Source organism: Myodes glareolus, chromosome 3 (assembly GCF_982192425.1).
Source record: "Myodes glareolus chromosome 3, mMyoGla1.1, whole genome shotgun sequence".
Classification (NCBI taxonomy): domain Eukaryota; kingdom Metazoa; phylum Chordata; class Mammalia; order Rodentia; family Cricetidae; genus Myodes; species Myodes glareolus.
In genome coordinates, this window is record NC_142028.1 from 65,354,686 (window position 1) to 65,370,700 (window position 16,015).

The 16,015-nt window shown below is 53.1% G+C and overlaps 1 protein-coding gene across 3 annotated transcripts in view; it reads left to right on the forward strand.

Moving 5' to 3' along the window:
* The window catches only part of Nhsl3 (NHS like 3), a 29,648-nt gene extending 13,692 nt beyond the window's left edge, over positions 1-15,956 (forward strand). For 2 of the 3 annotated variants that reach the window (XM_085686630.2, XM_048434313.3), the window contains exons 2-7: positions 9,319-9,489; positions 9,577-9,632; positions 9,881-10,001; positions 10,817-10,930; positions 11,015-13,567; positions 14,008-15,956. In XM_085686630.2, the coding sequence (XP_085542756.2) occupies positions 9,319-9,489; positions 9,577-9,632; positions 9,881-10,001; positions 10,817-10,930; positions 11,015-13,567; positions 14,008-14,015 (3,023 nt within the window). In that variant the 3' untranslated portion in view covers positions 14,016-15,956. Of the gene's footprint in view, positions 1-7,449; positions 7,587-9,318; positions 9,490-9,576; positions 9,633-9,880; positions 10,002-10,816; positions 10,931-11,014; positions 13,568-14,007 lie in introns of those variants that run through there. The other variant, XM_085686631.2, reaches the window with a different exon arrangement.
* Positions 15,957-16,015: the final 59 nt, after the last annotated feature.

Genomic DNA, 16,015 nt, shown 5'->3' on the forward strand with positions numbered 1-16,015 from the left:
CTCCCAAGTGCTGGGATTCAAAGCATGGGTCATTAGGCCCAGCTAAATTTCAGTCCCTTTGTCTTGAAGATTCAAGGTCGTCCTTCTCTCAGTAGCAGGGGCCCAAGTGTAGGACTGGAATTTGAATGCTTACACCCTTTATTAGTCTGTGAAAAGGGGATTGAGGAAGTGTAAGGTGGCCAGAGATCACTGGAGAATCCAGGTCATTGGGAGCCAGTGAAGGTGTTTGAAAAAAGGGAGGCGCCCACAAAACTGGTGTGTTAGGAAGATGGCTCCAGGGTAACAGGTGCAGGTAGGGCAGGTTAGGGTAGGGGGTGGGGTTGTGAGAGTGGAAACTCAGAACCTATTGCAGTAATTCAGGGGAGAGGTGATGAGGTGAGGGCTGGGACAGGGTGGGGGCTGTGGGAGCGGAGGGGAGGAGGCAGCAGAATTGACAATACCTGGGATTAATCAGATGTTGAGAGCAAGGCCTACTGAGGACTGCTTGACTGGGGATGGCATTAGAGATGTTAAAGTAGAGAAAAATAAGGCTAAAAAACAGTGCTAGCTCCCTTCTTTAATTCATTTCTCTTGCAACACTTAACAAGAGAGAAACTCTTCTTCGCTCCGTTTTATGTAGGGTAAGGCAGAGCTCGGATAAGTGAAATCACTTGCACAATGCTTCGAGTGAGGAGATAGCTAAAGTGTGATTCCAGCCCAAGTCTCTCAGTTCATGGGTGGATGGGTTTCACATTGTAACTATGGTCCACAGGTCTGAGACAGAAAAAATCTGAGCCCTGGGAGATTTGGGTGCTATGGAGCCCACAAGACTAGGAAACACTGTGGGAGAGGGGCAGGAGTTGGGTTTTGAGGCCCCCAGGGTTTAGAGAGAGAAAGGGAAGCCCTGATTGAAGGAAGGTGAAGGACTGCCTTGAAAATGTCCTGGGAGGGTGGAAAAGGACCTGGGTGGGTAAGGCAAAGCCTCCTCTGGGCTAAAAAGACATTGCATCCTGTTTTTTATGTCCAGTACAACTTGTCCTCCCAGGCTAGCAGGGTGCCTGGTCTAGGGCAGTTTGGGGACTAAGCACTGCGGACTGAGAGTTCAGGAGAGCCACCTGTCTTCCCAACCTCTTTCCGGTTCTCTTGCACTGTCCTGTCAGGCACACAAGGCCTGGGGAAGTTACCATTTCCAGCTTGCAGGTGGAGAGACCAAGGGAAGGGACTGGTGGGTCAGACTGTCTGGACTTCCTGTGACCTCTCCTTGCTTCTCTTCTTGGAAGCCTAAGGTCTTCCAAGTTCCAAGACTGGGAGGAGGCAGAGGCCACTCCCTCTGTCCCCTTTCCTCCTTTGGGGGAAGACTTGTGACCAACTGTGCGGTATCTGAACTTGCCTGTGCAAGCGCTGGGCTTCCAGATAAGGGGTTTATCTGAGGTATCTGTGATAAGCTGAACCACCTTTCATTTTTTTATGATTTATTCTTATTTTATGTGCACTGATGTTTTGCTTGTAGTGTGTCTGTGTGAGGGTGTTGGATCCTCTGGAACTGGAGTTCCAGACAGTTGAGTTCGAGCTGCCATGTGGGTGCTGGAAATTGAACCTGGGTCCTCTTGAAGAGCAGTCAGGGCTCTTAACTGCTGCGCTATCCCTACAGCCCCTGGACCACCTTTATACTTCATGCATGATCCTGAATGGGGGACCACTGTCCCCCTTCTAGGGGCAGAATAAGATATGCAAAAGGACCTTTTAGAGACTATCTCTCCCACACTACAGTTGGAGAAACAGGCTTACAAACAATGGAGAAGCTGCACCAGAGTGCAGGCTAGTTCTGACTCCCAGGATTGGAGCCTGCCTGTGCTTGGGTCTGGACTGCCAGAAGGGGCGAGGTCACTGAGAAAGCCCATGTTAAGTGTGCTTTATCAAACTTTATCTTAATGGTCATTAACTCCACTTGAGATTGGAGGAGAGCTCCGGAAGTGGGCAGGGGCAGTGAGCAGCTAGCTGGTTGCAAGGGAAGCCTTGGCTCTGCAGCTAGTCTGAGCTGGTTTACAGCATGACTCTTCTGTCTTTACGAGCCATGTGACCTGGGCAAGTCATTGACCCTTGAGGTGTGCCTCAGTAACAAAAGGACTTAGTGTCCTCTCAGCTGGTCTTCAGGAATACTAGTTGCCGCGGTGTTGTGAGTGGAAAGGCCTTTTCTGTTCTGCCCACGCCCTGGACAGGCTAAGGCCGGATCTGATCCAACACTGTGTGTTTACACTGGGTGGTGGAGCTTTCTCTTTCTGGACAGGACTTTGCATAGCCCAGGCTGGCCTCAAATCCTGAGTGCAGGTATTACAGACCCAGGCCACTGTGCTGTGGTTTATGCGGCGCTGGGAATCAAACCCAGGGCTTTCTGCAAGCACTCTACCAATGGAGAGCTACATCTCCAGTCCAATCAACTCTTTTTTTTTTCTTCTTTTTTATGAGCAGTGTTGGGTATCAGACCCAGAGCCTCTCATGCATTCTGGGCAAGTGCTCTACCACTGAGCCATATCTCTCGTGTGTAGCTCTCTCTCTCTCTCTCTCTCTCAAATTATCTTCTTACTTTGTGTGTAGGGGTGCCTTGACCGCTGTAGTTATGGAGTGCTTGTAGATCTATCTGTTCACCAGGTGTGCTGTGCCTCCAGAATATTCCCTGGGGACTGGAGTTACAGATGATAGTGAGCCTCCATGTGGGTGCTGGGAGTTGAACCCCAGTTCTCTGGAAGAACAGCCAGTGCTCTTTACTGCTGAGCCAGCTCTCAGCCCTCTCTTTGAGACAGGCTGTCTCAAACGCATGGTAGTCCTCCTGTCCCTGCCACAGGCAGATGCTGAGATTATAGGTGTCATCACCACAGCAGCTGGTGAGTGACTTTCTTTAGTGTCCCCAGGCAGTCTGAGGGGAGGTGGACATCAGTCCTACTTTAGAGAAGAGCAGACGGAAGCGGAGAGACCTAATTTATTTGTCCAGAGCCTGGAATCCAGTGTTTCTGACTCTTAGCCTTTCCCCCACTGATTCATGCTGGCTGCTTCTCTGGCATCCGTAAAATGGGGATAATAATCATGCTTCGAGGGAGCGAAAGAAAGGGTTTGGAAATTCGGAATTCCCTGGCCGAAGGGGGTGATTATGTCATTGTTGGGGCAAATGCTGACCTGGAAACTCATTATGACATTTATTATATTATTGTAGCTAATTCCTCCCTTTACTACTGCCTGTCCCCCTAGGGCGCCCTGTGGGACGCGATCCTCCCATTCTGCTCTAGGCACTCCCTGCGCCCCAATATTTACTTTAGAACTGGCCTGGCCTGTCAGCTCTGCCCCTGCGGAGGTGGAGCTGGACCCTGGGAGAACGGAAGTAACTTTTTTATTTCCAGAGGTGGGGTGCACCTTTTTTGGTCAGGGAGGTTCTGAGGCTCTAGCTATTCTTTGCCCAATAACAGATTTGGGACTGCCATGGCATTTGGTGTGATTTAAATGTGGGATCCACAACTTTCTGGTCGGGTGACCTTCAGCAAGTGAAGTCTCTTCCCCTTGAGTCTCCTTGTGCTCTTTATAAAAAGGCAGACTTCACCTTGTTGGCTGATGGTGGAAGAGAGAGTGTTTGTTGGCATCAAGGTGTCTCCACAAGTCAGTAGGCTTGGTCCCTTTGTTGTCTTGCTTCCTTGGGGGAAGAGCAACTAGGATGCTTGGTTCTGCCTCTGCCTCTAGAATGCGTATCTAGAAGAAACCTTCCTCTCTCCTGCTCCCCAGCTTGTATACCTGGATGTAGTGAGGGGTTGAGACCAAGACCCTTTAAGTACCCCGAATCCTGGCCGGAGAGGTGGCCAAGAAAAGACAGGAGCAGAGGGTTGGCTGGAGGGTGCCAGCTCCTGAGCAAGGCCACCTGGCCAGCTGTACCCTCCCCCACTCATTCTTCTCCCCTGAGTCAGGCCTGTTCACTTGTGGGTGCGCCACCCCCGCCCCTTGTTCTGGAATGGGGCAGGTTGAGGCCTCACCCTATAGAGGATGTTGCCAAGAGAATATGCGCACATGCGCACAAGTGAGTGTGGCTCTGGAGGGAGGGAGACAGGCCCTTGTCCCTGTCCCCAGGCTCAGGAAAGCCCCTGGGTAGCAAGTACTCACACCTGCTTTCCTGTGCCACTTGGCAGGCCCCGAGTGGGTCTGCAGCAGTCCTGCCTGTGGGTGAGCAGGGTGTAGGCTGGAGGGGACAACTGAGTAAGCTTTGTTGGTGTAGTCCTGGATGTATCCATGTGTGGAGGTGGCCGCCGTGGGACGTTCTCAGGGCACATCCTCTGCCCCTGGCCATGGGCTGTATCTGCATTCAAGAGCTTACTGTGTACTTCCTGGTGTGCCACAGTTGATGGGAGCAGGAAGGCTTCTGATATCTGTAGGCCTCTTTCACTAGGCAGGTGGGGGTGGTGTAAGCTAGAGCCTGTGCCTCAAGGTCTCTGCAGGCTGGAGACAGAAGTGGCCCTGGAAAGCCCCTCCCATACCACCCCCCCTTCTCAGCTCTGTGAGGTGCCCCTCCTTAATAGATACTCGGGTTGTAGAGCCCCTCCCCAAATTAGCCATGGTCTCTAGAACAGGCTCTGGGTAGGGAGAGAGGCTTTGGAGCCACCAGATGTTGTCAGGTACAAGCACCTTGGCTCTGGCTGGGGATTTTTTTTTTCTTGCAGCTGTGACCTTGAATGCCAACCGTGGGGCTAGGACCTCTGAGCTAAAGTCATCTTACCCCCAATTTAGCCGGAGCCCAGCCCCCTTTTCTCTGTTTAAGGGAAACTGCCCTGCTCTGTGAAAGGAAGTCTTTAGCTCCCAAGCCTCCTGGGTCCTTGTTGAGTTACTAGGAGAGTACCTGCCTCCAGGGCTATTGAAACAGGTTTTGCTTTTCACACCAGAGGCAGAGGCTGGCGGATCTCCGTGGGTTTGAGGCCAGACTGTTCCAGAACAGCAGAGCTACTCAGAAACCCTGTCTTGTAAAACCAAACCAAAGTAAACAAACAAACAAGCAAACAAACAAAAGCCTACACTTCTTGAGGTTGTTGTGTAGACACTTGCTTTGATGCCACATAACCTGACCCATAAATGTCTTCTCTTCTTTTCTTTTCTCTTCTTTTCTTTTCCTTTGTTTTCTTCTTTTTTTTCTTGAGACAGGGTTTCTCTGTGTATCCTAGGTTGTCCTGGAACTCTGCAGACCAGGCTGTTCTCTGCTTCCCAACTGAAGATGTGTGCTGCTGTTGTCTGGCTAAATGTTTGTCTTCTAGAATGAGGTTCTAGTTAGTGCTTGAGTGGTCCCTGAGAGGCCAGAGCTAAATGGAGAAGGAGTTGAGGGGTCTTGAAGCTTTGGAGCCGTTGAATTCTTAGCTCTTCAGGGAGGGGTGCAGTGAGGGACAGGTAGCCTCACGTTTGGGCTGCGGTAGGACACAGGTCACAACTACTGTGGACTTTTCCGGAGGATCTCCCAGTAGCCATCACTGCCCAGCTGAAACCTTCATTGATGTCCCAGGGAAAGGGCTAGGGGTCACCTGACCACCACTCCTCCCTCAGCTTACTGTGTGTATTCCAACTGGGTGGCTCCCTGATTAGAGAAACCACCGCTCTCCCTCAGGGCTCTTGCGGTAGGCCAGGGCTCTGCTCTTGTGTCCTTTCTTTTTCTTTCTTTGCATTTGTTTAAATTCCGTTTTAATTTTTTATGTAAGTGAATGTTTTGCTTATGTGTATGGATGTGCATATGTGTGTATGGTGTTCAGAGGCCAGGAGCAGGTGTCAGTCAGTCAGATCCCCAGGAACTGGAGTTGCGGGTGGTCGCGCGGTGCTGGGAATGGGACCTGTGTCCTCTGCAAGAGCAGCCAGTGCTCTGACCGCTCAGCCATCTCTTCAGCACTCTCTCTTTTTGTATGTTTGTTTCTGCTTTCTTTAAGACAGGGTTTTATTTTGTAGACCATGCAGTCTAGAACTTGTGACCATATGTCTGTCCTAAGCTCAGGATTTAATTTTTTCTTCTCTTCTCTTCTCTTTTTTCTTTTCTTTTCCTTTCTTTCCTTTCCTTTCCTTTCCTTTCTTTTCCTTTCCTTTTCCCTTTCCCTTTCCCCTTTCTTTTCTTTTCTTTTCTTTTCTTTTCTTTTCGAAACAGGGTTTCTCTGTGTAATTTTGGTATCTGGGACTCAATCTGTAGACCAGGCTGGCCTTGAACTCAGAAATCCGCCTGCCTCTGCCTAGGTGGTAGGTAGGTGCCTAGGTCCTAGGTGGTAGTGCTAGGATTAAAGGCGTGCCCACCACCGCTGGTCTTCTTTCAGTTTTCCTAAGTGTCTCTGTAGCTGGCCCTCAGGTGCTGGTGCCTAGTCCTGGAGGGAGTTACAAGCAGCTTGTCATGAGCTACCCAATATGAACTCCAGAAACCAATTCCTCAGAAGAAGTAGCAAGCATTTGGAATCATTGAGCCATCTTTCCATACCCGCCCTACCAAGCCCCCCCCTTTTTTTGAGACAGGTTTTTGCCATGTAACCCAGATTAGCCTGGAAGTCGCTACATAGCCTCAGATGGCTTTGAATTTACCACCCTTCTGCCCCAGCCAGCCTCCTGAGTGCTGGGGATACAGCTGTGTGCTGCCAAGCCATGCCAGATGTTGACCTTGCTTTTATGAAAGGTCACAGCTTGTGTGGTAGATTTGAATCTGTACCTGAACCAGACATTCTTCCTAACTCCTCTCCTGTCTCCCCTCCCTAGCCCTCCCCTCCCCTCCCCTGTAGGCCTCTGGTTGTTTTTCTGAACTCCACCTAAGGGTTGCTTCTGGGCTAATTCTTTACTTTGGTGCCTGGTGAGCACTTCTCAGGGTGGCGCCTGGGAGGAGCTGTAGTTGAAGGAACAGGCCTGTTTCTCAGCCTTTCTAATCTCATTGCGGGAGTGGGAAGAAAGTTCTTCCGCAAACAGGTGAGTGGAGTGGCTGTTGCCCTTGGCCGCTCCGATTCTCTGGGCATCTCCCTGGCCTCACACTGTGTGTTTTATTCTGAAGCCAACTCTGTACCTGCCACCCTCACAAGCCTCATTTTCTGTGAGCTGCACTCTTTCCTCAGAAAATTACCTTATTAGCCAGGATGGCTGGGTCTTCATGGGCGCCATGCCAAGTCTGGTCTGGTGGCTCTTCCACCTACCATCTGGCAACTGGGACCCTTTCCTTAGCTCTGGCACCCAAATGTTTTGACAAGAACTTGAGAGCAGAGTCAGTGATCCACAGCTAGCATTGTGTGCCTTCTCTCTGCTGCCTCCAGTCATACCCAGTAGCAAAGCACCCAGTCTCTGGGCCTCGGTTTCCCTGCCTCCTGTGTTGGGGGGCATGGGGGTGGGGTTAGTGGATGGGCGGGATGTGTCGCAAAGGTGGGAGGAGAATCTGGAGCAGCCCCTCCCCCTCCTGCTGGAACTGTGCTGTGCAGCTGGCTGGCAGGGAGCTTGCTTTGCATCCCTGCATCTCCCGAGTCCCCTTGGGGCTGGGCTATATTGAAAGTGCTGTTTGGTGCTCTGGGGATCATCTGCTGCAGGCATGGTAGTGTTCCTGGGCCGACACCTCCCAGCCCTTCTTGAGGTGTTTAAGAAGGGTGAGTGGGTGTGGCCGTGGGGGCAGGGTAGGGAAGGGGTGACAGCTCCCTTTGCCAGACCCTTAGTTTCGTGGGGACCAAGGCTAGGAAGAATGATGAGGTGCTGGTCACTAGGCTGGCCACACTCTGAGTGTGCAGCCATGTTTTTGTCCAGCGGCTTTGTTGCCGCCTTTGTCTGAGTGCTGCCTGGGATCCGGGAGGGTGGACCAGGTGTTCTGATCTTGTAATCTGCTGCCCTAGGGCCGGGCTGCCTCCCTGCTGGGGTGCCCACTCCCTTACTGGGCAGGACGCGATATCCCAGTTTAGAGAGAGAAGGAAGCCCCCTCCTGAGTCATCTCAGGGGTGGGAGGATCTATGGGAGCAGCAAGGAGAGAGTGCCCTGGGACCTGACTTGGAGGAGGCAGTTTTGAAGGAGGAGACCAGGTGCACTTCTCTGCCTGGGAGCCCGGCGGTCAGACCTGGATTCTGACTGGAGGAGCCAGAGTTTCTTGGCTTTTCAAGGGTAGGGTCCCTTTTGGGAATGCAGACTTTGTCCCGGCTGCCCCAGACACTTGCTGTGGCTGTAGCTACAGTTCCACTGGTGCCTGTTTCTCCACTGGTAAAATCCTAGTATTGGGGGGGCGGGCAGGACACCCAAGACCCCCTGGAGCACCTCTTATCTCTGACTTGGGAGACTTCCTGTGACTTCTGGGGGCAGGTCCTCTGCTGAAGAATACTGAAGCGGGGAATGGCAGGCGTCTGCACTAGGGACCCAGTTCTTGGGGCGGGGCTGTTAAAGGCCTTGTTTTGTTTCTGCCCCCTCTTCAGGGTACTGCCAAGGTCACATGACTCGCCCAGCACTTTTGCTTATGTTGTGGCTTTCATTTAAAGAGGGGCTGGGACTGCAAAGTGCTGATGCAGCCCCCGTCCTCAGGATTAGATGACTAGCCCCTCTGTGGGCAGAGCCTGTAACAGGATCCTCTGTAATGGAGCACTGGCTCCTCTGGACCTGGGCCAGGCCAGGGCCTCCAGGAGAGCCCATACCTGGCCTGTTCCCCCAAGAGAGGCTAAGTTCCCAGTGGGACTTGAGGGACCTGATCCCTCTTCTCCCCTCTCCTGCCCATCCTCCCAAAGGGCAGCCATATGGGTGAGTAGGTGTCCCTGGCCTATCCTCCCTTCAGGGTTTCTGGGAATCTGATTGTGACTGACAGCTCCCTGGTTTTCCGTGGCACCTTCTCCTTAGACCCTGGACAAGGGACGGTTTGAAGAAGGTAGTTTGTTTTCCTTTAAAATGAAGCTTCAGGTCTCAGAGACAAGAAATGTATTTGCTGTGGGCGCTGTGTATTTCAGGGGCGACTGTGTAGAGCCCTGAGTGACTCGCGGATGCAGTTTGTGAACCTTAGACACTGTCTGTGTGTACGCAGAATAGTGTCATGTGGGTCTGTGGAAGCTGGCGTAGGTACAGCCATGGGTTTATACTTGAATAGGGTTCATGTGTAAACATGACAGAAGCCTGTAAATGTTGTGTGGATGTAGTGGGCCTGTGTGTTCTCTGTGTTGACCTTGTGTGGTCCATTATGTGTTGTGATTACTCAGATATATGCAACCTTGGGTGTAGTTAGTGTGCATCCATGGGGTCTCTGTCGCAGGGATAAACAGTGATTGTATGTGCGCTACCTGCCTATGTTGCTGTACTTAGGAATCTCCAGGACCCGTTTGTCTTTGGTCTCACTTCTTCCTCACATCCCATCAGGCTCTGCCAAGGCCGAGAGTGACAAACGTCAGAGTGCAGGGCCCAGCCAGGGGCCAGGATCTGTAGCAGATGAACACCAGGACAATGTCTTCTTCCCCAGTGGGAGACCCCCTCACCTGGAGGAGCTGCACACGCAGGCCCAGGAGGGGCTCCGCTCCCTGCAGCACCAAGGTAACTCTCCGCTGCCTTGTTCTGGTGCTGCTCTCAGCTCCTGGGGGTCAGGGGCCTAGGCCAACACGCCCTTCTGGTATCTTCTAGAAAGACAGAAACTGAGCAAGGGTGGCTGGGACCATGGAGACACCCAGAGCATCCAGGTGAGCCCTGTGCCCAGCTCTGCCCTGCTCTTCCCTTCTGACTTAGCTTCTGGCATGCATGGCTTTGGGCCTCCCTGGATTGATTTCTTCTGTATGTTGAAGAGGTAGATCAAATGACCTCTGACAGCTAGTCCAGGCTTGCTCCCTCTGGTACCTGCTCAGTGCTCGGTGATGCTGGGAGAATCTGTGAGGGAAAATTCCAGTGAGAGGCCTGAGGCAGCCTGTCCAAGCTGATCTTCTTCCAACAGTCATCCCGGACGGGGCCGGAGGAAGACACCATTTCCTTCTGCAGTCAGAAGTCCTACATGACCGAAAGCTCCACGGCAGAGGATGCTCTCTCCGTCCGTTCAGAGATGATCCAGCGCAGAGGTGTGTTGCCACCTGCTGGGATTCCTAGGCCGGGGAGTACCTTGGGCTTCCCCTTCTCCTCATCCAAGCTTAGTGATTTAGGGAATTTAGGAGACACTCTCCTCTATCCTCTTGGAGGTTCATGGTGGACACACTGACCCAAAGCAAGGTAGTTAAGAGTTCGAGAACCTGGATTTGTGGTAACCTAGCTGCAGTGTGGCCAGGAATATAAACCCTTCACTTCTTTGAGTGTCTGACTGAAGTTCTACAAATGATAAAGGATTGGCTTGGGATATAGCTTAGTTAGTATTGTGCTTGCACTAGCATTCAGGAAGTCCTAAGTTCAGTCCCTGGCATTATATAAAACCTTGTGTTAGTACACACCTGTAATCCCAGCACTTGGGAAATAGAACTATGAGGATCAGAAATTCAAGGTCATCCTTAGCTACATAGTGAGTTAGAGGCTGGCCTAGACTGTATGAAACCCCATCTCAAAACAGAAGCCAAAGGACTGGCTCGGGACTGCCTCAAGGGGCATGTGTAAGACTCTGGGTTCAGTCTCTAGTAGCACCCCTTGCTCCAAAAAAATCAGGATATTAAGAGCATTTACCTTATTGTAATGACTATCAAGCATTTACTATGATGACATAATATTTCACTAAGTAATGAGAACTGTTCACTGAATGGAAAGATCATTGTTGACTTAGTAAGGGGATTTCCAGAGGCCTTAACCCTAGCCTTGCCGAACACTTACTAGCACTGCATTAGTACAGAGCGTGCTCTGGAGCGCTCAGAACCTTGCGCTAACGTCTTTTCTCCCCTGGACTGGTTCTTAGGCTCCACCTTCAGACCCCATGACTCATTTCCCAAATCTGGAAAGTCAGGGCGGCGACGGAGGGAGCGGAGGAGCACGGTGCTGGGGCTGCCTCAGCATGTGCAGAAGGAACTTGGTGAGCCCTTGTTAGGTAGGCGGCGGTGAGGGACGGAGAGCCTGGCCAGCCCTTCTGCTCACTCCATCTCCTTGTTTGTTTCAGGCCTGCGGAACAATCGTGAGGCCCCAGGCACTCCACAGCCTCATGGCCCACGGGATGCTGTCCGCATTCCCACAGTAGATGGTCGTCCCCCGGGCCTGGCCTTAGGGACGGGGGTCCGGGTGTCCCTGCAGGCTCTGGAGGCAGAAACGGAGGCTGGCACTGACGCCGAGGCTATACTACAGCGCCACATTGACCGTGTTTACCATGATGACACGCTTGTTGGTCGATCCACGGGAACCCGGCCACCACCATTGAACCGGCCCATGTCTCTCGCAGTGCCTGGACTGACAGGAGGGGCAGGACCTCCAGAGCCATTGAGTCCAGCCATGTCTATCTCGCCCCAAGCCACCTACCTGTCCAAGCTAATCCCACATGCTGTGTTACCGCCCACAGTGGATGTGGTGGCTCTGGGCCGCAGCAGCCTGCGCACTCTGAGCCGCTGCAGCCTGCTGTCTGCTAGTCCAGCTTCTGTTCGCTCGCTGGGCCGCTTCTCCTCAGCCTCAAGTCCACGGCCCCGCAGCCGCCATGCTTCCTCGTCCAGTGACACCTGGAGTCACTCTCAGTCCTCTGAGACCATTGTGTCTGATGGGTCCACTCTCTCCTCTAAGGGGGGCTCTGAGGGCCAGCCAGAGGGCTCTGTAGCTAGCAATAATGTAGTATCCCCTCCTCCGGGGGGTAGTGGGAGGGGATCCCCCAGTGGGGGTAGCACTGCTGAGGTCTCAGACACAGCCAGCATCCGCAGCAGTGGGCAGTTGTCTGGCAGGAGTGTGTCTCTGCGTAAGATGAAACGGCCTCCCCTGCCTCCCCGCCGGACCTACTCTCTCCATCAGCGGGGTTCCGCAGTACCCGATGGGCCCTTAGGGCTGCCGCCCAAACCTGAGCGGAAGCTGCAACCACAGCTGCCCCGGCCACCCACCACAGGTGGGTCTTCGGGAGTGGGAGCAGCAGCTTGTCCACCCAGCTCAGCAGGCAGCTGGGGCTCTGGCTTGTCTCCAGGTGGCTCCAGGCGTCCTCCACGTTCCCCAGAACGGACACTTTCACCTTCTAGTGGATACTCAAGCCAAAGCGGTACCCCAACTCTCCCTCACAAGGGTCTGGCAGGTGCTCCTGCTTCCCCAGGCAAGGCTCAGCCCCCTAAAGCAGATCGAGTGACATCCCTTCGATCTCCTGGGGCCTCTGTGTCCTCTTCCCTCACATCTCTGTGTTCCTCTTCCTCAGACCCTACTCCCTCTGACCGCTCTGGTCCACAGATGTCCACCCCCTTGGGTGACAGGTTTGTCATACCTCCTCATCCTAAGGTGCCTGCTCCTTTCTCTCCACCACCGTCCAAGACCAAGAGCTCTAACCAAGATGCCCCTGCTGTGGCTGCTCCTGCTGTGGCTGCTCCTGCTGTGGCTGCTCCTGGGCTAGCTTCTACCATTGACACCAGCCCTGCATCTCCTTCCATGCCTCAGACAACCCTGACTCCACTCCAGGAGTCTCCCATTGCCGCCAAAGACCAGTCACCTCCACCGTCCCCACCCCCATCTTATCACCCACCCCCACCTCCTAGTAAGAAGCCTGAGGTGGTTGAAGAAGTCCCCCCTGCTCCAGAGACTGCTGAGGAGTCCCTCCCAGATTCCAGCTGGCCACCACCACCACCACCTGCCCCTGAGGAACAGGACCTGTCCATGGCTGACTTTCCTCCACCTGAAGAGGTCTTCTTCTCTGCAGGCCTGGAGCCTGGCCCTCTGGAGCCCTGCAGCTCCCTGGCTACCACTCCTTCAGCTGCTAGCTCATCCCAGACCTCACCCCAACATACCCAAACCCCTCCACCAGCTCCACCTCCTCCACCTCCAGCTAGTTCTGTTTCAGAACCTCTGGCCAAGCTTCCTCAGAAGGATTCTGTGGGCAAGAACAGTGGGGCTCCTAAGGAGGATGCTGGCACACCTCTGGTCACACCCTCACTCCTGCAGATGGTACGGCTTCGCTCTGTGGGTGCTTCCACAGGGGTTCCAAGTTCATCTCCAGGGTCATCAGCCCCCCAGAAGCCACTGCGAAGAGCCCTGTCAGGGCGGGCCAGCCCAGTGCCTGCCCCCTCCTCTGGGCTCCATGCTGCCGTCCGACTCAAAGCCTCCAGCTTGGCTGCCACTGAGAGCCCTGGAAGTTCTCTGCCTGTTGGACCACCAGAGGCAGAGCCACGGTCTCCACAATCTCCTGCCTCCAAGGCCAGCTTCATCTTCTCCAAGGGCACCAAAAAACTACAGCTTGAGCGGCCTGTGTCCCCTGAGGCCCAGGCTGACCTCCAGCGCAATCTGGTGGCTGAACTTCGGAGCATTTCAGAGCAGCGGCCATCCCAGACCCAGAAAAAGCCTTCCAAGGCTCCTCCACCTGTGGCCCGCAAACCCTCTGTGGGAGTCCCTCCTCCCTCCCCCAGTTTTCCTAGGGCTGAGTCTCTCACTGCTCCATCCACCAACGGGCTCCCTCACGCTGAGGACAGGACTAAGCTGGAGCTGGCAGAGAATGGAGGTGTGCAGCTGGCTGGTACAGAGAAGACGCCCCCTGCTGGTTCAGGTACTGTAGGCATTGGTGCAGAATCAGTTCTCTGGAGTCACTAGTGATAGGAATCGGAGGGAGGAGGGTACATGGGATACAAACATTCTGGCAGCTGAGTATCTTCCAGTTGTTCACATCATTTCCCATCTCATGTTGTAAAATGGGGCAGAGACACCCATGTTCTAGTCTGTTGAAAGTGTTTCACCCAATGCTGGGGGGCAGTGGTGGAGCACACCTCTAATCCTGAGCACTTGGGAGATAGAGACAGGTGGATCTCAGAGTTGAGGCCTGGTCTACAGAGTGAGTTCCAGGACAGTTAGGGCTACACAGAGAAACCCTGTCTTGAAAAAAAAGTCTTACCCAGCATTGGTGAAATGAGGGAGGGGATACGGAAAGGTTGGGTGAGCATGTGTCATAGGCTTTATTGTCAGGCCTGCTGAGTGTCCCTTTCCTCACAGATCCCTAGAAGAGACTGGTCTGGCCATCATCACCTGGCACTGCTGACCCATCCCAGGAATAATCTCTCAGGGACCCGAGCAGCTCCAAGCAAGAGAGGACATGGCACTTAGCCTAAGGAAGGATGCCTGCAGCCTTAATCTCCACAGCCTTTCATGTTTATGCAAGGATGTTGCCCATCCTCCAGGTCACCCCGCCCTCATGCCTTTTCCTGAACGATTCCCTTCCAGCAATCCTTCAGCCTTGGCCTTAGCCTCATCTTGAAGAAGGTAGCTGGTGGGAGTGGGTGGCTGTGCCCCCAGTCCTCCACCGCCCACTCCCACCACAAGGCCAGAGGTGGGAGCAGAACATATGTTTAATTTGTTTCATGTCGGGTATCATGTATGTTTGTAGTCCAGAATCAAAGCCCTTTGCAAAGTGACTGCATGTCCATCCTCCAGGGCTCACGAAACCACATTCCAAGAGCCTGTTTACATGGTGGCAGAATCAGTCCTCGTTAGCCAGCCCTCAGCTGGGACCAGTCTGTCCATTCTGCCAGTCTAGTCCATGCCTTTCCTTAGTTCTTGGAGATGGGCAAGTCATCCTCACAGGCTTCCCAGGCTGGTGGCAGGAGCGGGGCTGTGGAATTCCAAAGCACAAAAGGTACAGAGAGGGCTAGCCTTCCTGTGCCTCAACTTACCACCAACCACTCTCCTGCCTTCCAGTCAGGTGCTCCTCCTTATAGGGGACTCATGGATGAGGGGAGGAAGAACCAGACGTCTGTGGACACTGCACTAAGAAACCAAAAACCAGACCAGAGTAGGAAGCCATCTGGGGTCTTGGCATGCTGGGCACCTGTCCTGTGACACTTGATTGGGTTTGGGTGGATGGGCACAACTTCAGAGCCAGGAGCTCATGGGATGTGTCTATTTTATCTTGGCAGGGGATACTGCTAGGTGGGAGGAGAGCCTGGCAGGGATTTACTTGGGCAGTGGGCCCAGACCTGGCCCTCATTCCTTCTCTGACCTGTCTCTACTCTTTGGTGCATGTCCTTTATGCAGCTGCCATTCAGCCAGGTGGAGGGAGCCGAGGCTGAGCAGCAAGGATGGGAAGTCCAAGGGGGGTACCCAGTGATCCTAAGTAGGCAGGCTGGTGGCTATCCCCAGATGGCAGCCTCTGCTACTAATCTCTTCCTGGAATTTAGTGACTCATTGTCAGCCTGTGCCACCTTTAGGTAGGCTGGAGTCTTTATCAGCTCCTATGGCTGTACCTCCTTTAGGGCCACCTCTTGAGTCTTTTTCAAGGGGGGGCTGGAGCCTGGCAAGAGATCTTGGCCTTTAGCTTCTCCACTACCAAGAGCGACACACTACCCCTTGCTACTGATTTTCCTGTCAAGAAACGGGGAAATGTGAGAGTTTAGGACCCTTAGCCTTCTTGCTAGGATTGCTTGTTTGTCACTGTCTTTCCCTTGCCCAGTGTGTGATGGGGGCTGCTGCTAGGCGGATGTCACTGTCCCATGAGGTGGGGAGGGAGGACAATCACTCAGTAAGCACTGTTCTGCCCCAGGAAACCAGGCCCTGGTAGTAGTAATCTGGGAGCTGCTGGGGGTGGGAAGCAGCATCTTCCCCCTCCAGGGTTACTGGAGCTCTTGCCCTAACTTGGATCTTCTCTGCTTGTTTCCCCACTGGGTGGGCCAGAGTACAAAGAAGAAAGGAGACTCTTAAAGAGGGGCAGTTAATATTTGTCCTCTGGGGTAGATGAGCTTGACCTTGTGCAAATGGAGAGACAAAAGCCTCTGATTTGTAATTTGCATAAGAATGTTAGAAGAGAGAAATATATATATATTTCCGTAAATTTTTGAGTCTTTGATATGTCTATATAAACAGTCCTCCCCTATTCCCTCTCAGAAGCTTGAGACACGTGACAAAGTTGTGTTTCATTAAAAGGTATTAATTAAATGATTGAAACTTGACTGTGACTACTTTTTCCAAACGTGACAACAGGTGACGCTGAGTAATGTATGTAACAAGG